General features: G+C 23.1%; 1 protein-coding gene across 1 annotated transcript in view; it reads left to right on the top strand.

The window, feature by feature from the left end:
* LOC105363535 (methylsterol monooxygenase 1-like) overlaps window positions 1–23,610 on the top strand; it is a 33,769-nt gene that overhangs the window by 2,001 nt on the left and 8,158 nt on the right. The window contains exons 2-3 of the mRNA XM_011501267.1: window positions 5,693–5,922; window positions 9,464–9,712. Coding sequence (XP_011499569.1) covers window positions 5,693–5,922; window positions 9,464–9,712 — 479 coding nt within the window. The remainder of the gene's footprint in view (window positions 1–5,692; window positions 5,923–9,463; window positions 9,713–23,610) is intronic.

The raw sequence follows: 23,610 nt of genomic DNA, 5'->3' as shown, positions 1-23,610 counted from the left end.
TAACCATATAATCATAAAAATTGACTTTTAATTTACAATTTCCGAAGAATATAATTTTTTAGCTAAATATTTATTATATGTTTTTTAATTAATTTTTCGATGATAAAAGTTTTTTGATTTTCTGATCATAAAATGAGATGTATATTTTAAAATTATTTTCAAATAATCCACAAATACTAAATAAGAAAATACTCTGCTATTAAATACATGAGTATAAGATTTTATTTATTTAGAAAATAAAATTGCGTACAAAATAACGGTTTTTAGACTTAAAAGTATTTTGAACATTTATTCCCTTAAAAATTTATGATATTACGATTTTTCTATTACATATAAAGCATGTATTATCTGTCTTATTTAGAAACATATGTTCAATGTTAATAATGCAATATTTAAAATTTTGTGCTTATTTATAATTTGATCTTTGATTAAATTAAAAATTAATATTTTATTAATGCGCAATGCTTATTCGATTCATTATTATACATCGAATTAAAGTATAGAATAAAGTAGATTGAATTTAGATGTTTGAAAATAAAAATAATAAAATAACATAACCAAGAAACGGAAAAAAAATTAAAGGAAACAGTAAATAATTGAATATATAAAATATTAATTAAATACTATATTTTGTTTTTATGTAATTTAATTTTATCAATTTTATATGTATTTTTTTAATAATTCAATTGTTTCAATAATATATTAATAATACTTAAATAAGTCTGTTAATGGAATTTGCACTTAAAAACTTTACATTAAACTTGTTTTTGTAACCAATTATTTTCATGCTTGTTTTTGTTTTATAATTGAGATAGAATATTTTTAAAAAGAAAAATAAATTGTTTAAATTTAACAATGTTACGAAAATACTAGAATATTTCCTAATTTTTTCGAGGTAATTTATATTACGATGTTAATTTTTCTGTATATAAATACAAAATATATTTTTTGTACATTAAAATACTCATTTTCATTACCCGAAAATAAATACAAGTTTCTGGAACGGAATGTACGTTAAAATTTCATTTAAAATTTGAGTATAATGGCTTTTATTTTATTATTATTCGTGTAAAATATTTTCTTTATAATAGATGATATTAAAATTTTTATGACGTTTTACATTTTATTATAAATTATGTAAAGAAGAAGAGTGATAATCTTCTAAATATTTTATTATTGATTATTTATATTTTTAAATATGTATATAACGATGAATATATATAAATAATCAATAATAAAATATTTAGACATTATTTGAGAAATTAGAATAAGATTTTAGACCATAATATTATGTAAAAGTATATTTTTATAATAATAATAATAAATGTTTAATAAATATATTATAAGAAATATTACAAATATAATACATTTTTTACGATGCATAGATTTTTTTAAATAAATAAAATAAAATATAATTAATAGCTTATATAAAATCACCCAGCTTATTGTAGAATAGTATTGCATTCAATAATGATTTCTCAAATTCGGATAAATTAAATTTTAATTAGTCACTGAATAAAGAATGATAGTAATCCTTTGTGGATAAGTGAAAATTTAAAACATTAATTCTTTATTTTGAAATTGTATAATATGAGTATTTTTTATTTGGTCGCTAACATAATTGTAAATATATGCATACATAATAAAAACAATATATGTAGAAAATACATAGATATATACAGAAATTTTAGTCAGTGGAATTTTATTACATCAAATATAGTAGTATTCCTTACTATTTATTATCGTGTAACACCACAAGTAAAAAGGATATTCAAAGTAAAATTCAATACACGCAATTCTTCACTTGTATTACATTATTCTTAACAGTCGGAGAATATCTTGAAGATCATCTTTTTCTTCCTGCTTCAATATTGTTAAGGAATCTTTTGTATCTTATTTTTGATACTCACGTTACAGCAATGTTTACTAACTGTATTTTTCAACTAAAATGTATAAACTTAGGTGAATATAATGATACAGAAATAGTTATATTGATAGACAAATAGATAGAGAAAGACAGGAGAGAGAGAGAGAGAGAGAGAGAGAGAGAGAAGGAGAGAGAAATGGAACAGGAAAATTAAATGAAAAATTTTAATTATCGATAAGATTACAAGTTTATAAAATTTTATAGGAGTTGATCTTTGATAGAATATAATTATTTATCTCACAAGAAATAAATACAAATGAGAAATAGTCCTTAAATTTCTTATATATGTATTATTATTATAACGCTAACGTGTTTTTTTACATATGTAGAACTTTGGAAGTATTTTTTTTTTCACAATACCTTCTTTTGTGGTTATTTTTCTTTACTTACTTTTTCTTTCTATCTTCCACTTTCACTATCTTGTAAAGTACTGTTGCAAACTACAATAATTTTGCAGGGGTTTTGCATTTGAGGCTAAAACCTTTGAATAACATGACTAATCTGCCATATTTCATGCATTTATGCGTATAAACAAAGACGTAAGCCACTTGCTAACTAATACGTTGAATTATTACACTTTGTGTGCTACCACTACATAGTAATATATTTTTTTTATAATAAAATAGGTGAACAGTTCAGTAGTTAAAAGTGAGGCTAATTATTCTAAATTTTGGTATAAGTCTTATTACAATATTGGATGTTTAAGTTTTTTTATAAATTACAAAAATTTTATAGATTAAATTTAGAAGTTGTTAATTAAAGTTAAATTTTTTAACATTTAAATTCATTGAATTTTATGGTTTTTACACAATAATTAGGAATAAGAATGATTATTTAATGTTAACTTATAGGAAAAGTATATAAATTTAAATGATTCAGCATTATTCTATTTATCCGTATTTTCTTGTATTCATATGTTAGTTTTAAAATAAATTGAAAATATTTGTTAAATCCGTTTAAGCACAGAATCTAGTATACGTAAATCTAGAAATAGTGTAAATAACATCTTGCAATGGTTCAAGGCATTTATTCAAATGTTTTTTTTCTTATAAATCAAATTGCATTAAAAGATAATTATGAGATCATTGAATTCATATTATTTGTGAAGTAAAATTTAATAAAATTTCTATCTATATGTATGAAATTTAAAGTCTTTTTATCTACAGAGTTATTTAAAATTATTTAATTAATTATCACAAGCGTTTATAAAATTATAATTAATTACAACCGCAAAGTATGCTATTTTCATCATTATTGATACATGACAAATATATCAATTTGCTTCGGTTACAATTCTGCAAATTAATAATTCGAAAATTATAATGAAATATAAATCTAATAATTGATTTTACTAATTATCGCTGTACAGCTATGGAAACGCTCCTTCCGGCACTGATTATATATGAGATTAAATTAATTTAAACATTTCTATGTATTTCTTTTTCAAATGAATTTCATTGCGATAAACTCATGTACATATTTATTATTAAAATACTTGTAGGATTTAAATGAGCAATCAAATTAAATTTATTTAATAATAAAAGAAATTTGTAAATATTATTTGTCTTTTTCATCAGAATATTTATGAGCGGAAAACATATATATATATTAAATGAGTTTTAATTATCATAATCTGTGAATATGTAATACCGAAACTTTTTAGTTGTATTAAGTTGAAAATTTTGGATATAAATATTCCTAACATTAACTTTCATACGCATAGTAACAGGGTAATGTTAAATAAATTAATACTTAAGAAACTTTGAAATAATTAATAATAATAATATAACTACAAAAAGAACTTGAATAAGTAAAGTATTAATGTAGCGGTATAATTGGAAATAAGTATCAGTTTGACATGAACTTCAAATAAAAAAAAATTATTGTAAATCTGTCATTGGCTGTATAACAAAAGTATAACTGAATTTTGAAAAGTATGGTTTTGTTCAATTTTTTTTATAATATTTTCAATAGTGTAATTAATAATTATAGCAGAGTATAAAGCCTAAACTATATTTCAATTTTAAATACAGCGGATTGAATTTATAGAAAAAATTAAATATTAATCGGACATTTTATTAAAATTTATGTAAACTCTAATAATTAGTATATAAATTGTAATTAGTATATAAATTGATTTCAAATTATTCTATAAAACAATCAACAATAGTATTAATTAAAAAAAAAATTTTTAATTTTATATAGTTTTTGCCGATGTAAATGAATATTTGTAAAAATTATTTAAAGCTGCAATAATAAAAAAACAGTCTATATATTCATTTAATTGATTGCTAGTTCGTTACTTTATTGTACTAATGTATTAATATGTATTTGTTACAATTTGCATTTTAACTACAGAAACGAATTTTAACGATTGTAACAACCACTTTTTTTTATTTAAATATAAATTCAAAAATAAAACGATGCTTAGTAGCTTAATTATGCTATTAGTATTCTAAATAAGTTAATTCTTTATACAAATAATTATTATCTCTAATTTTTTATGGATTTTTTAATCGACTGTAAATTTAAAGATAAAATTGCAATTTAAACGAATTTAAATTATTTTACCTACGTTATTTTAATCGTGAATAACATTAATTTCTAAACAGCACTAATTTTTATTCTAGTGATTATTAAATGTTCTAGTATTATTTAGTAGAATATATTCTAGTAATAATTAAATGAATAATTCAATGATTAAATTTAATATTTTTACCGTATTAGCTTAAAAATATTTGCTAATTCGAATAACTAATCCTTGCTTAGAAAAAAAAAGAAAGAAGTAAGTGAATGAATGAATGTTATATAAAAAAATGGAGAAACAATGTATAAAATTTTATACTGTATAGTTAGTAATAACCTCTTATCATTCTTATTATATTTAACTCAATCAAATATAAAACGATTCTTCCAAAAATATTTGATAAATTATTTAAAATATCGAATATAAAATAAAAACTAAATAAATGCTGTTATTGCTTTTTTCATCAATAATTTTTATTATCCAAGCATATTTTTGTAGCTCAAATATTATTTTATAAATTAAATTTTATAAAATTTTCTATTAAGTAATTACTTAACTACTATTAATTATTAAAAACTTAAGTACATATATATGTAAACACTGCTAATATTCGATAATATTGAAGTAATTATTTCATTATAATATATAAAAAATAAGTAATGTAGAAAAAGTCATTATTGGATTGTTAATGAATTAATTTAGTAGTATAAATTATCTTGAATATTCCAATATATTTGAATAATACGTGTAAAATATTGTAAATAAGCGTAAAGAAAAATGTTATATTTAAATTACACTTGAATAATATTGATCTTAGTATTTATATTAATTTTAAAAACTTCTATATTTTTAGAGTATAACAGAAAATGTGTAGGAATTCATAATAATTATAAATTATCATAAGATGGATATGATATTTCTATTTATTACCATTCAATAGACGCCAGCGTGTTTATCGTAATTGCTCTAAAATCCATCTGACCATTTATCATTTAAGAATATTTCATAAATACTTACGGATTACGGATCAGGATATCGGTGCGATCAGACAAACAAGTTCCATTTACACTTACATAATTATTTGCACAGACACAAGTCACCTAATTAGCCGATTAAAGTGCTAAAGCCAATAATTATATTTACAAGATTTCGATGATTTTCTAGTTTTATCTTTAGTTGAAATTGATAGGCAATCAAATATACCAGATACCAAGTGCTCTGACTCGACTTCTCTACAGGTGAGTGGATGCTGATCTTTGTGCACTTCGCCCGGCGTTTCGGCTACGGCGGTACGCCAAAGTCGGTGAGCATCGCGTTGAGCAATGACACCGACATGTCAAGATCAATGAAATATGGCTGGGAGCTTCTACTGTCGGAGGCGCCATATCTCAGGCACTTTTCCATGGCGTGGATGGTTTCACTCATCATTTCCTACAGTATATACTTTAGCATCTGCAGCTTCTTTCACGTAAGATCTTTTTTCCAATTCAGTCTGTACATGTGAACAAAAGAGTTTTCACTTCGATACTCCTTTTCTCTTTCCTCTACTTCTTTATGCTCTTCGCCCTAGTATCGTTGCTTTCCCGTCTTTTCACTTTTTTCTCTCGTGCGCTTCGTATCTTCGCATCTTTTACCTTTACTCACTTTTAGCGTAACTGTAATAAGTAGAGTGCGTAGTAAGTTGAAGAGATAAGTGAATTGTAAAAAGGATAACACATGGTATCCTTATAGAAGGCAGAATTGTGTGTCAGTTTTTCTTTATCATATTACTTGTATTTAATACTTATATTACAAGTAATAATAGAGATCGAAATATAGAAAATAATTATACTCTGATAATAATTAATACCTCTAGTATCATAAACTTTTGGAATTTTTAGAAAGTTTTTAAAACAAGCTCATTAATAGTTGCAAATAAAAGTAGAGATATGCGCGTTCATTTTTCTCCTGTAATTAGATAATCGAAAAGTCTATTTCTCGGCCGCATTTTTTCTCTTTTCCTTAGACAGTTCTTGATCTTTCACTCACATCTTTCTACCTATATGTTTTTTTTTTTTATATAAGAGGTCTATGGTCAAGACTTATCGCCCCATTTTACTACTAACAGATGAGAATCCGTGCGCAGTATACGTGTTGTTTTTGGTTATTTTTTTTTGTTTTTTTTTTATTTTCATTTTTTTTATCGTGTCAGACTTAAATGCTTTTCTCATATAGTTTCGTTAATATTTGACAAATTTTTATCTCGGTTATCGTTTCATTGTGTCTGCACGTTTGTCCCCGTATGTAAAGAATATATATAAATATATATATATATATATATATATATATATATATATATATTAATCATTGCATACCAAATTAACCATAAAACTTTACAAATTAAATATAATAATATTTTGCTTTCATTAATTATATTGCTAAGCAATTACTTTATTCGTATTTTTTTACTCCATATAAAGAATTCTTTCAATAAAATAAATAAATGTAAATGTAATATAAAGTTATTTAGATTAATATTATATTATCTAAATCTTTGTAAAAAGAACTTTATCTATGTGTATGGCCTTCATTTTATACTTTTATAACGATAATATAAAAATATGTTATCATATTTTTAAAAATGATTAAATCTCAGATATATTTAAAAATTCAGATTCATACTGATAAAATATTTAGTAAAATTCAAATGAAAATGCAGTTGTGATTTTTTTTATTCATTTTTTAATAAGTAATACATATTTTTCGGTAAAATTATTGATGGAAACATTAATAATTATTTAAAAATATAAATTTTAATTAAATAATTGCACTTATATAATTTGTTGACTTCTACTCATACGTATATATGCTTAACGGTATAATTTTAAAAAAATTTGTAAATAAAAAAATTGATATAAAGAAGAATTGTATATAGCAGTAATTAACTATAATAATATATTTATTAAAACGCATGGAAATATTCCATACTTTAGTAAGAATTAGTTCATAATAATTAATGTGTCGAAAAATATTCATTAGTACTATTATTTTTAATCTTTGCAAACTCGATTGAAAATATGTTTGTATTTAAACAAATACTATCTCTTTCTGTTTATTTATTGGATAGATACAGATTTTTGTATTATATTGGCATTATAATGTATTCGAAAAATTAAATTAATGCCACCTTTTAAATCAGCCTCAAATAAGTATTAATATACTATGATTATGTTATTCAAATATTAATATATTTCCTATAAAATGTACCTAAGCATTATTGCACAACTGTGTATAAATTTATATATATATATATATATATATATATATATATATATATATGTATATACATAATGCAAATACATATTAAAGAATATATTTGTAATTTGTAATACAAAAAATGTAAACACTTATGTATGAATTTATGTGTACGTGTGGGTAAGTGTGTGTTTCCGTATTGGTGCATACATATTTATTATCTTATTATTTATTATGATTTGTTTATTATCTTATTTATTATTTATTTCATTATCCACATATTTATGAAACAATTCATACACTTATTATTACAGGTCGTTGTTATAAATGTTATAGAACTTAGTAAAATATAAATCATTGTGTTGAATAATTACAGTTTCATTTATCTGAGTTTTCCTGTCATTAGGCTCAACAAGTTGTATTGGAAGCTAAAAGCTTTCAACTCAAAAACAAGCTCTCCATGAATTTCTCATTACAAACTGTATTTAACAGAATATACAAGTGAATTATATATTTGCAATATATTCTGATTATTTATGTTTACGCCAGTCACTCGTTTTTCTTTAGAGTTACTTGCTCCCTTTGTAAATTAGCTTTTAAAATACAGTGTCTATTAAATGTAGGTGACAACGAATGTAGAATAAATATGCGACGAGGCCCAACAATGGCTATGGGCCATAGTTTGCACCTTTCCTCCCTACACTAATACAGAATGTAGAGGAAGAATTGCGATTCAACGCAGTTAAACAAACAACTGCTTACCCTATCATTTATTTCTCGACGTCATACCGTCTGTTCATGTATTCGCATGCGTGTGTCATTTGTACTTTTCAGCTTGTAATTACTCTGCAGAGCAAACTGAATGGCGTTGGTACATTCCGGTATATTGTTGCGCTCGGCGAATGTTCGTTGGATAATAGAACGTTTGTGAGGAATAACGAGGAATGAAGGAGGAGTGAAGTTAAATATGTGTATGTATAAATGTGGATTGATATGAGAGAGAGAGAGAGAGAGAGAGAGAGAGAGAGAGAGGAGAGGAAAATTGTTGAAAAGAAAAAAAAGACAGCCGATTAAACTATTTACAGCTCCTCCAATCGTTGTTGTCCTTTTGTTTTTCAGCATTTTTTCTATTTCATTTCTTTTCAAACTACCCTTCATCAGTCCTTTCTCATTCTGTTTCTCTGACATTCTCATGTAGTAAAAGAAAAACTACTGGAATAGACTGTAAATAATTTTTACAAATACGAGTCCTTTTCACGAATAAAATATATTCGACATTTATGAGGCATTGCATGTTATGCCTGTGGAGAAATTGAGAAGTGATCGATATTCTAGATGATTTTTTAGTCATATTAAATAAAGATGCAAACAGCTGTTTTTGAACACCATATAAAAAACTTCATTTGTATATGTAGACACGTAGTAAATCAAATTTTCAAATTTCTGTACTCGAAAAATTCATGGAATTTTATTTTTAGACATTTATGCGTGAGTTTCTAAAATATTATAGATTTTATTTTGATAATATTAATAGAAAAATGATTAGAATAAATATTGTAATTCTCGAACGTTTACTATGCGTTTTTTCTAATGATAAGTGCATTCATTCCGTAGAATATTAGTATGTGTATTTGAGCTCTACTTATTCTTATATACTTAATATACATTTTCTTAATATACGTTTTCTTTACTTAAGTTTTTGTTTAAACAATTGTCTAGTTTTACTTAAAAATAGTAGTATAATAAACGTATAATGTATTATTTTTTATGTTTAGTGGTACTATTACGTTCGACAACGTGATAAAGCTGAGGAATGGAAATGCCAGCCCTATAAGTGGCTTTCACCAAAACTTGAGAAACATGAAATAATTTTGGGTATATTTAGTCTATTTTGTACCAATACGTTCACAGCTGCTTTTGCTACTTACGTATTATATGGTGGTCCCAGCATGATTTATTTCGGATATGATGAATATACTTTGTTATGGTGGTTTCTGCAATGGCCGATTATGTATATAATATTGGTAAGTTCATTTCTTTTTATCTTTTGTTAATTTACAAATCAAACCTAATTCGAAAGCTAATTATAAATTACTATAAATATATAATCTTTATGAGGTACCTACTTGAAAATTTTTATTTATTGTATACAAAGGTTTTTTTTCTTTATATAATTATAATTTGAATTAATAATGGAAACCACAATAATATTTTTCAAATGATATTAAAAACTCAGTATCTGTTGCATAAAAATTTAGTGTATATTTATATTTAATGCAAATAAGTACATAATAGTTACTTAATATTTATTTCATAATTCATTTCACACAATTATAATTAAAAAAAAATTTAATTATAAAACAAAATAAAGCAGCATATTTTTATGTATATTACTAAATTTGAATCATTATAATAATTCTTCATTATACATTTTAATTTTAATAGTGTAATATTCAATTGAGTGTATTATGAATTCTTCAAATGTATTATACAATATTTAGTGTATATTGTCAACTGGTATCATAAAGTAAGTTAAATAAAAATAAGTATACCTTGGTGTAAAGAAGCCTATAATTTACAATCAAATTAAGAGATGAATAGATGCAACTTCTTCTTATTAACATGTAATACAATAAGACAATCCTACATTAAATATCATGAATCGCGTGATATTATAAAAATATATATTGAGAAAAATTGAGTATGAAAAAATTAAACAATTTTAATTTTGCAATTAATGAACTCAAGAATTAATATTTTTATTTCTGATTAGAAAATGATATGTAAAATAGATTTTTTTCATTAATCAATAAATTATTAATATATTGCATATATTATGCAATTTAAAATTTTTATTATGCAAATTATAATATACAAAGAAATATATACATATTTATATATATATATATATATATTGAATATATACTTATATATATATTTGCATTAATAATTTTTTATGATCATCATACTAATTAAATAAAATTAAATAAATTTTAATACTTGGAGTGTAATTCATTATCTTTACTATGTAAGAACTGATCATTACATCAGTTTTTAATGATAATGCAAGTGTAATTTATATATAGGCACACTCAAGCTCAAACACACTCAAACAACTCGAGGAAAATGAAATACCTATGTAAAAAGTACTGAGCATGAATGGATAAGATTAATTCAGATATCTTATAACACTTGATTCTTTTTACCTAAAATATTATTTAAAAATTTGATTTTCAAATAAAAATATAATATAAAGTATACTTTTATAATAAATCTTTATACAAATAAAAATAATAAACAAAGAATCAAAGTAATATATATTGTAGAAAAAACAAAAATATATATATATATATTACTTTGATTCTTTGTTTATTATTTTTATTTGTATAAAGATTTATTATAAAAGTATACTTTATATTATATTTTTATTTGAAAATCAAATTTTTAAATAATATTTTAGGTAAAAAGAATCAAGTGTTATAAGATATCTGAATTAATCTTATAACAATAATAATTTAATAAATTAATTAAAATAATAATACTTTCCTTCATACTTTTTACTGTAATACAATAATAATAATTAATTGTACAATGCATCCGAGGAATGCGTAATTTATAATTAAATATATGATTTGTTTCATAGTCATGTATTATGCGTATGTGTATAAGGAGTGATAGATAGTTTTAATTGTTGCAAAAGTTGTAGCTGACTTGAAAAGTTTGTAATAGTATATTTAAATGTTAATAGTAGAATTTCACCTTAAATCTATCATCAGTCTTCTTATAGTTCTTATCATAATAATAAAAGCGATAGATGATTTAATTAGAGTACAGTAAAAGGTTAATAATTATGTATTTACTTTCAGATAAAAGAATATAATACTTATTTGCTTTTTACTTCTCTTAAACAGTGAGAATTATAATAATATTAAAAAATATTAATGTCGTAATTGAATTAAAGTATTATTTAAAGAATTGAAAATTAAATTATTATAATTAAAATTCATATCACTTTTATTTGTATCGTATTTCAGTTAGATATTAGTAATGATAATAGTAATTTATAAATTGTTTTATTTATTTGTATTGATAATTAATAAGATCATATTACCACATTATTACCACATTTTTCCCATTAATGTTTATGTATCTTTATCTATATTTTTGTATAAGACAAAAACAGATGTATTATTTTTTATTATCATCTGATGAACTTTAAAATTTATTTTTTATTAATTATATATTAGAATTAAATAAAAATTTAATAGTGACTAATCTTAAATAAATTTTTTTTGTATATAATGTATAGGAATCAAAAATCATTTTTATTATATATATTTGAATATTAAAATATTTAAACAATTTTCATTCTTTGGCTTATAAAGTGGTGGAAGGAAAATCATAGCTTTTAGATTTAGAATTCTGTAATTAAATGTAATATAAGTTAAATCACTGTTTTATGGCAATTAAAATAAAATATTTATTATTTTTTTTTAAGAAAATAAAAATGTATCGTTATGAAAAAAATAAGATAGAAGTCTTTATTTTACTTACGTAAAACTTCGTTAATAAATTGATTCGTATAATCCATGGTTCTAATATATTATATAGTTAATAGTATATAATATTTGTTTAACTATGAAATAATAAAACAATGATTAATAATATGATTTTATTATCATTATTTAAAAATTTATTTCAAATGAATACATTTTAACTATATATAAAATTAGTTTTCACGAATTTTCAAATAGTAGTGATACTTATATTATATTGAATAATATAAATATATTCCATTCATTCTAATATGAATGGCTTGAGTACTGTATTATCAATAATAATAATATAAAAAGATATACTTTGTTGTAGATTTGTAGTATAATTCAATTTTTTTAATTTGGTTCTCGTTAATCGTATATATTTTGAAATATATTTTGAATTGAAGTGCTTAGAATGTAATTCTAATTAATTATATATAAAAAAATTATTATATACATCTAGTTTAAGTGAAAAAATTTGTATGTGACCAATAATTTTTTTTCTATTTTGAAAAAGTTTTAAATAATTTCTTCTCAAGATACTAGTGATCATGTATAATATTGAATTATGATCAATTCCACAATAATAGCGTCAAACCAAGATATTTAAATTAGATATTCATTTGATTTATTACAAAAGTGTTCTAAGACGCCATATTTTAACTTACGTTTCTATTGTACGATAATTCGATTAATTCGCTAAAATATTCAAAACTAATAGCACTTTTATGAGTAAACATATGCATAAGTACAATATTGACTCGCTATTTGTACAATTACCGTTGCTTCGAACTGATGATTTTTATGAAAAGTTGAAAAAAATAATTGACATATTATATATTGAAAAGTGAAGCATTTATTACAAATTATATAATCTTTATTAGAATTCATAAGTTTATATGCATATAGTAATCGTTTGTTTTTTTATCATTTTATCAGATTTACAGTTTGTTTGCAATGTACAATTATTCTCGGAAAACAATTAAAGGTGCTCTGATAAATTAATTAAAAAGTAAGATTTCGCATTGGTTTAGTTTTATATAAAAATACATAATAAATTATATAAATCTTTAGTGTCTTGTATAAAATTAAATTTACATTATTTACATTTGTTAAAGTGATATTAATTCATTACTGATTATCTAAAATGATATAAATGTATAATTTCAAGTAATTTTAACTCGAATGCTCAACCTATTGAATATTTATTTAGAACTTGAAAACTGATTCTAAAGATTTGGAAATTTTATTCACTTAAAATTTTTTATTAGTCTTTTTATTTGTCTATTCTATTGAATATATAATAAATATAATGTTTACTTAATTTCTGAAACCATATTGTTGTCATTAAATATAACAATTGTTTTATTTTATTTCCCAAATACGTTTTTGCTATTATATAAAAGCAATCGTTTAAATTAGCAATAATCTATTTAATTAGTACTGCTATTTATAGAATTATATATAGAAGAATTGCGTATTTCTAAAACTATATAGTCGATATAGTAACTAACTATAAGTCGTACTAGTAAATATTCAACATATCATAGTTTATTCAGTATTTTATATTATTGTTAATTTAGAAAAATTAAAAAATTATTATAATTATTATATACTTAGATTTTCAAAAAGCTTGATAGGAATTTGTTTTAAGTTAGAAATAATGAGTTATTAAAAATATTTGAATGCATTAAAAACAAATTTAGTAGAATTTACTCAAAGCGTAAACAAATTTTTTTTAGCATCAAATCATAAACAGGTGAAATTATCAACTGGTTATGTTAATAATTGGGAAATATTATAAAAGGGAGCACGCTTGAGTAACTAAAGCATAACTCGAATGGATTTACTCAGTAAATATTTTTTCAGTTAGGAGGGATCGAATATAAGGTGGGGGAGTGGGTTGCAATCGTTGTTAGCAGGCGTTAAGTCAATGGCCCACGAGCATCGCAAACATACTTAGACGTGGAAGCGCGACCGCCATACCTTCAAGTCAGTCAGTCAATCGATCAGTCAGTCAGTCAGTCGGTCGGTGAACCACTTGAACGGGCCTCTTGAAAATCGCAAAACTCCTGTCGTAACTCAGCACGAGCCCCTCTGGCACCGCTGTTTAACGTATTCCAAAGAGAAGGTGGCTTCTATTCGTAATCCAAGCATCGGCTCCGACTCCCCCCCCCCCGAACGCCCATCTCGTAGTTTTAGTATCGCTTTGGCTGCCTCGCGTCTTTCAGCTCATCCTTACTGTCTTGTCTTTTTCTCTTTTTCTTTTGTTTTTTTTAAATATATACGTAAAAGTATTTTCACTAATTTACGATAAATTGTTAATTTGTATGTATAAATAATGTACATAAAATTTCATGATAAATCCTTTACGTATTAAATATAAATTTTTCTTTTTTTCAACTTTTACCAATGAAACGGTATATAAATGCATATAATATTAATGCATATTAATGATAATTATTATTAAAAAATATTTTACAAAATACCTTGTAAATTTTAGTATTAATCAATGTTAAATATTTATGTTACACTGTCAGCCAAATATGATTGTGAACTGTTGAACAAATGAACTGATTAAATTCTCTGCATCTGTTTGCATATTCTAACATTAAATAATATTTACAAGCAATTTACAATTAAATACAATTATTTTGTTATAAAATTTATTTAAATGAAATAAATCGCACACAGTGACACATTAAAAGAAAGCTTTTTAATTGTTTTTAGTTTAGATAAAAAAAGTATGAATATATATTCGTCCTTTATTTATTAGTTTTTTAATTCGACGTATATGAACAATTCATCGAGACGTCGACAATGATATCAGAAGCCACTTGGAAATGTCATATTCTCGAAAGCCAATTTCAGTCCCATCGTTATAAAATCGATATACATTGAAATGATTAATTATTGCATGTATTGGAAAAGTTACGTACATATTTGAACCTTATATTAATTATTGAAACCATAAAGTGTACTTCTATAAATATAAATTCGAAATATAAATATGAAATATAAATTTTTTGGTGGCTTGTTTTATATATATATATATATATATATATATATATATATATTGAATATATTGAGTACAATTGAAAAATATTTACAAGTGCAACACTGCTGTTATACATCATTTTCATAGAAAACCTTCCGTTAAATCCTTTATTCTATAAACTTGTGACTATGTGACTAGTGTACTTGTGATATGATTATGAAGTCGAAGAGTAGTATTATCTACTATTTTTATCCTGATTAATTAGTCTATTAAAATCCAAAAGTCATTCTAGTTCGTTTGTCAAATGAGCCTTTATAAAATTAAAGGCCATCGACCGCGTTTTCACCATCTAAAACAGGTGCGCGCTCGGTTTATTTGCATTTACAATTGATATGTATGTATGTGCAGATGCTGTGATGTCTGTGATACTGGGAAAGGGAAAACCTCGTTTCATGCCTTGATTCGTGTAAACAATACCAATTCGGACAAATATCTTTCTATCAAAGCACCACGCGCATACATTCGGGAACGTTGGCGCAATGCAAAAATTCTCGCTTTCATACAGCATCGGTCGAGACTTTTTGCTCGATGGATAGTGACAAAAAATGGCGTCATCTGGCCTTTTACGAGCCTATGCTTAGCTTTGATTGACTGGTATAATTTCTTTTTTTGTCCTCGACATTTTATATTGTTTTAATGTATGAGCAATTTCTTGTGCTGGCTTTTAATTAGTTAATTTAGATTTTAAGAATTTCAATTTGATTAGAATTGCTATAAAATATTTTCACGTATAGATAGTCGCTTTTGCTAGTGGAAATTGATGTAGAAATATTTTGCCTTTAAAAGAGAGTTTGTATTGCTATTTTTCATTTAACTACTTTTAAAATAAAAATGATGTGTAATATTGTATAATTAATTATTAATTTATTTTAATGGAACTAGACAAGAAATGAGTTTTGATTTAAAGTACTTCTTACTCAATTACTCAGATGAACAAACTCTTAATATTATTATTAATTATATTACTTTTAAAATAATTTTCTTATTATGAGAAAAAAATATGATAACAAGCAAGCCGTTTAAATGAATAACAAATTACTAGATGTTAATCTACAAAATTTCTTTAAAATATTGTAATTGAAAACTGTAATAATTCTCATGCTAAACACGTTGATATGTAAAATAATTTTTATAATGGTATTATATGTATAAATAAAAATAAGGTTAAATAATATAGATCGAATAAATTTAATTATATATATATATATATAACAAACACACACACACACACACACACATATATATATATATATATATATATATATACACACACATATATATATGTATTAATATATGTGTATATGTGTGTGCTTAAATGTTAAAATATTTTATTTACTTTATTTTTAAACGTATATATTATTCTCAAATAAATCTCGTTTTTTAGATAGCAATTAACAACTTAAAATTTTATAAGAAGACTTTTCATATATCGTTTTTATGGTTTTTGTTGCAAAAATATAATTGTACAAGATGACATTATTTTTAATATCCAATAAAAATTATGTTTTTGTTAAAAATAAAGATAATTATTGGGAAAATACGTTTTAAACTGATAACATTTTTAAAAATAAATAATCAATACAACAATAAAATTTATAGATATTTAATTTAATGTTATTTTACGTAAATCAATATGATTACTGCGATTGATGTGATATTCGTTAAAATATACATACATGATATTTTTTAGTCAATCTATAAAAAGATTAAATGGTTTTTTTTTTTAATTTAATCTAAAAATATCTGTTGAATAAACGCTTTGTGATTTTCATTTCTGAGGATATAAAATCATGGCAACAAATTCATAATCAAATGTTAAAAATATTGAACTACTAATACACACTTGCATACATGCATATATATATATATATATATATATGCATGTATATACGTATATATATATATATATATATATATATACGTATTGCAATTACTAAAATATAATGTAAAGTCACACAATTAAATGATTATGATTTAACTTATTCAAAATAAAATTTTCAGCTAAGTTCAACGTTTAAATAATTGAAGCATATTTTAAACAAAATAATGATTTTTTTATTAAATAATCTTTTTTCAAAATGAACATTAAAATTTTGAATACATCAAGATAGAACTATATTTTTAAATTATTAAAATTTCAGGATTTACATGAATATTATAATGGAAATAAATAAGGAATTTTTCAATAATAATTATTGGAATAATATTAAGAAAAATAATTATATTAAGAAATTTTTATCTTGTACCATAAGATGATTATAATTTCCATTAAATAATTAATATAGAATAATACTAAAAACTATTCGATACATACCAAAACATTCAATTATTTTATTATCTCTTAGATTTTTTTATTGCTATAGTTGAAAAGGTGTTATTGCATATTAATAAAATGTATAAATATTTGAAAAATTAATAAATATATGTAATAGAAGGTACATTAAACTTTCATATAAATATTTCAAATATTTTGTAGTGCTATTACATATGTTTATTAATTTTTCAAATATTTATACATATTTAAATATTCTGGAGTGTTATTACAGATATTTATTCCACTATTATTTACATATAAATGTATTAATAGGTTTTGTCATTAATAATTGTAAAAATAATAGATATATAATTCGTATGATAAAAAAATAGAATTTTTTATTTTATTCTAGGAAAAAATTCTTAGAAAAGATTGAGAAAATTTGTTTTAATTTATAAAAAAATGAGTTTATTAAAAATTTCATTTCATAGTGTTAGTTTATACAAATTTTCTTTTAGTATTTAAATTTTATGAAAAACGTTTGAATACAAGCTTTGATATAATTTATTTCTTTTTCTATACAATTTTTTACGTACGTTGTGTCATTTCAAAATCATGCAATAAACTTGTAATAGAATCTGATTACCAAGTCAATTTCCATATATTTTTTGAAAAACTATAATTTAAATTATTGCAATTAAACAATCTCTGAACGTTAAATGTAATATTAATAAAATTATAACAAACTTACGTGATTATATTAAATAATAGTCATTTTTACTTACAATTTTCAATTAATTTTTACTTCTATAATTTTGGATTATGCTGGATTACTATTTAATGAATCGTCAAGATTTTTGTAAGGCGAATCTTCGACAAAATTTATAATAATTATTATAATATTTTAATATGTGACAAAGATTAATGTACTGGCGAATAATTGTAAAGAAAAACTTAGATTTACTAATTGTGTTAGTAAATGAGGATTAAATGTATGATTTAGAGTATTTCAAATAGAAAATGATATATTTTCATTAAGCCCATTGAAAGGACTACGTATTTTTTAATTTTTTATAATATAAAAATAATTACTTTTAATTTTCAAGGTTTTATATTATTTTAGCCTGTTAGATTTATTCACAAATTTCAGTATTTTTGGTCTAATATAATTTATAAGTATTTCGTTATATTAATAATTGTTATATTGTTTAAGAAAACTATATATATTTGTATTTATTAATTTTATTTCATAATTTAATAAGCTTATTAATCATAATTTAAATAAATTTTTCGATATTATTCACTTTATATTGTTACGATTCTTTATTATGACAGAGGTCTATTTATTTTTATTTTCTATGGTTTTATAATTTTTATATTGATATAAATGACCTCATTTTAATATATACTTAGTATATTACATTTCTTGTTTCGATGATTTCGAGAGTTTGTCTCGATATAATGTGAAACTTTATCATTAAATACTAATGTTATCTATTTTACACGTTGTTATTGTGATTGCAGATAATATTTAATATTTTTATAATATTTAATAATAAAAGTATGTATACTAATGCATTTTCTATAGAGTCACAAGCTGTAATAAAATTTAGGGTTTTGATTAGAAATATTCTAGTTGGATTATTTTATTTTAAAATTTAGTTAACCAATTTTTATTTCACACGCTTTTATGGTTTAACATTTAAAATAGTTATTAGAATTATTTTATGTGTTTTTTTTCCACTATTAAGTGAAAATACAGTGAAAATACAGTGAAAATATTTATTAGATTCTCAAAGATAATATTCTTTTTAAACTAGACGATTATTTCAGAATATTAATCTTATAATAAATTTATAAATACTTATATTGTTTTGATAATTATTTTCAAAGTCGAGAAATCTAATGCAACATGTATGTTATAATTAAAGACAATTATTTAATTTTATACTTTGCATAGCTTTAGTAGAAAAATAATATCATAATTAAACAAATATTATAAACAAAATTTTATATTTCATTATTTTAATGAAAGTTTTTTACTTAGTACTGTCTATAGGCATTATTTTACAACCATAAACATCAGCAACAACAGTCCAAGTCTAAATTCTTCTTCTCGTACTTTCAAAACTTTACTATTTATTCTATCTTTACTTCGGTTACGTACTCTACCATTCGCTTCACTTATACTCACTTTGCACGCTTATGACTTGGCGTATATATGAAATGTTGAAAGAGTTAAGCTATTCTATGCACGCGTACTAAAATCATTTGCGTTTTAAATGAATTCCGTAAAGAGTTAACTAATACTTTTGTTGGGTTTACTAAAGTGGAAGAGAATGAAGGCAGATGCGAGAAAAGATTGAAATAAATACGCGAGATTTAAAAATTATAAAATACGTTAAATTTTATTTTACATATTTATAGGTCTCCCTCCTATTAATAATTTTCAAACTTTCACTAAGATAATTCTAACGACTAAGAATATTAATGTAATTTATATAGTAAAATCATATAGTTTATATATTTAATTAAGTTAAATTAAAATTTCCATATATTATATTTTAAAATAAATAGAACATGGGAAAATGAAATTTATCTCAGAAAGACGTATGAAAAATTGATTTCAAGGACATTAATCTGTAAACATTTATTTATTCATTCTATGTAACTCTAGTCGATTGTAAATGTATTTTAACTGAACCGTAAGTTAATTTAAAGATTTAACAGAAGTTACAGATTATTTCTATTATTTATATACATAGGCTTGTAATTCTTAAGTTTTATGCAATACTTTATTGATAATATCAGATGTTTGAAACGAGTAAATGTTTTAATTTACATAAGTATTTGAAAGTAATTGAATAAATTACATTAAATAAATAACAATTTTCTTAGATTTTTATTTTTATTTAAAATTATTTATATGTATATATGGAAGATCATTTGGGATAAAATTGAACTTAACTTTTTTTAAAGCTTCTGCAATTGAAATTGTACTTATACTAAATTATAAATAATAAAAACGTTTGTTAAAACAAATGATTTTCTAAAAAAATATACAAATATAAATGGAAAGTAATATATTTTTATTCTTTCTAATATGATAAGTTATATCATGAAGTTATACTCATAAAGAAAACTTTAATTTATCATATTATAAAGAGGATAATAAGTTCGTAGAGTTTGTTAATTAATTTTAAGAAGCATCTGGTTTCATTCATTATCTTAATAATATTAAGTTGTTTATTAACTTTGTATAGGTTTTTAAAGTTATAAGTGCGCACAAGAAAGATATACACTATAGTATTCATCTAATAATATACGCAAAATCATAAAGAATTTATAAATGCAATTAACCAATTTAATCCATATAAATATTCTATTATTGATATAATAATAGATAATATAATAATATAATATACACAAAATGCATTAGAATATCCTTAATAAACATTATTATGACTGAAATATACAGTATATAAAATTTCAGAATAGATAATTCGAATTTAGAGAACTTAGCTAATATGCTTTTATTTCAAATGTTATACAAGATCAACTTTTCATTAACAATGTTTAATGTTTAAAAATTATTGAAAGATAAATATTTTTTTTTATATAATAGTGTGTGACACATAAAAAGGCATATCATACTTTTAAAAAATTGCCAACATTTGAAATGATAAAATTTATACATTTTCAAAAGTTTGGTCTAGTATATTCATAATGTAATATCCATAATGTAATATCATTACGCACAAAAATAATATTTGAAAGAACTAAGAATATTATCGGTTAAATGAGTAAAAGTTGTATTTTACGCAATTAAAAGTAAAAATAAAAATAATAGAAATACATAAAAATTCAGCTTCGTTTGTGGTAAAAGATAATTTTGAGAAATAATTTTTATTTTGCTTTTATGTACGAAATAAGCAAATACTTTTTTTCTTCTCTTTTCTCTTTATAATAGTTCTCATAACAAATTTTATTATTCATGTGTATGTATCTTGTAATCTGCTGTGAAATCTTTGTAATCAAGCGCAATCCGATCTCAACTTTTCTAACGCCTATTTTTATACGAAAATAACAACGAAGTAATTAATGGCCGATGAAGTAGTCACTGTTCAAAGCAATTTTATTATTTGCAATTATTTTGATATGCTCGTGTTCAATGCATAATGTAAAATTCATATAAAATGTTTTCAGTAAAACAAATTGGCTCTAATTGCAAATAGTTTCGTATATAGTCACATCGATAGTTATTACTTGAATTTGAGCCAACTACTGAATACTATGAAAAAAGGGTAAAAAACGGAAAATTATAATTGCAATTAAAATTCTTATATGTATTAAATTTCACATATAACTGTATTAAAATAACGTTATTTTTATAATTGAAAAAGTTTTGAAATGCGGTACGCCGACGTAAATCCATATTATAACATTTATACGCAAATGAATGAAATGTGTTGGGACAGTGAATAGCCATTAGAATGAAGTAAAAGCTTGGGCGGTTGGGGGGGGGGGGGGAAGTCGTCGTCGGTGAATTATGCTCATACGCGAAGCCGCGGGGCTCTTTAAAAAAAAATTTTCATTCCCCCGTCTGGATGCATTGACAGGGAGTAACGATCAGCCCGCGGCACCGAGGATCCAGGCTGTCGCGATGTATAGGAACGAACCATACTCTCGACTCAATCGCTGTCCGCTTTCATCGGCTGCTACGAACTTTCCTATCGTGCATACTCGACTCTTGTCGTGTCTCGCGTATGAGCTACGTGTTGTTAAAGTGTGCACTCGTAGAGTCTTTACATACAACCGAGTGTGCCATTCTGTGTAATCCAATTCTGTTCTTCTGCGCCCCCGTCCATCTCTTTTGAGCCTTCGTTACACGTGCACCCGCCGGGCTTGGATCTATTGTACATCTTCCTGCCCTGTGAATATATCATATTCTGCAACTGTATCATCCATATTATCTACGGGGATGATTGCAGAAGTTTGGTAATTATACAGTGGCTACAAGTTGAAAACCATGATGAGTATCAATGAAAATGATATGGTTTAAATGACGAACATTTCGTAAGTCGAAATTCGAAATGCTGTTTACTTTGATTTGAATAATTGTCTTTTATTTCATTCTGAGCTATTGATACAATTGACTTGATTATGAGAGATCAATGCCTGAAATTAATATTATCGATTTTCATCGTGAATTGTAATTTCGTTCGATTTGTTTAATGGTTTAAAGTAAAATCGTTAATATGCCCATAACTATTGAAAACTTTATCTTCGTAATCACTTAGTTAATATTTTTAGATGCATTGTTCTGTTCATAATCATTTTTTAAATAATTAATATACGCTCTTTCGTAGACGAGAACGTCTACGAAACGATTCACGTGATTGTAACTTAAACGTGAATATGATACTCATAAAATATTAAAATTCATACACAAATAATATAATTTTTATTCTACGTAAATATTTTCTCGTTTTCATACTCTCTGTAGTCTATGATTTATATTTTCTACAATTTTATCTTATATTATATTTATATTTCACCATGAACAACTACATTTTAATATTCTTCCATAAACAAATTTAAGTCATAAATTTCAATACCGTTTTTTAGATTAGAATAGTATTTTTTAAAACATTTCAATATTACACATTTTAAAATACGAATGCAATAATGCTTAATAGAAAATATTATTATTTATTCATATGATATATAAAGTACAGACATGAATTTTAATCCTGCAATATTGTATAGATAATATTTTGATAAAATATCGAGTAGGACTATATAATATCAGAATGAGAAAGTGAAAATTGATATTTTCTAATATGTTTATAAAATTTTACTTTTTGAGATATAAATATTATTCAACAATATTTGTCTATATTTTTTTTTTACACAAATAAGATAGAAATTAAATATTTAAAATAGTAATTAAAACATTGCAATAACTTTTTCGTTTGAAATATGCGACATATATAATTTTATAATCTAAACGTTCTAAGTAAGCTAATAAAATAAAACAAATAAAATAAGAAAATTAGAAAATAATATACA

The sequence above is a fragment of the Ceratosolen solmsi genome, unplaced genomic scaffold (genome assembly GCF_000503995.2).
Source record: "Ceratosolen solmsi marchali unplaced genomic scaffold, CerSol_1.0 scaffold57, whole genome shotgun sequence".
In the NCBI taxonomy this organism is placed as follows: Eukaryota; Metazoa; Arthropoda; class Insecta; order Hymenoptera; family Agaonidae; genus Ceratosolen; species Ceratosolen solmsi.
The sequence above is the reverse complement of the archived record's forward strand: the minus strand, read 5'-3'. Positions and strand labels throughout refer to the sequence as shown.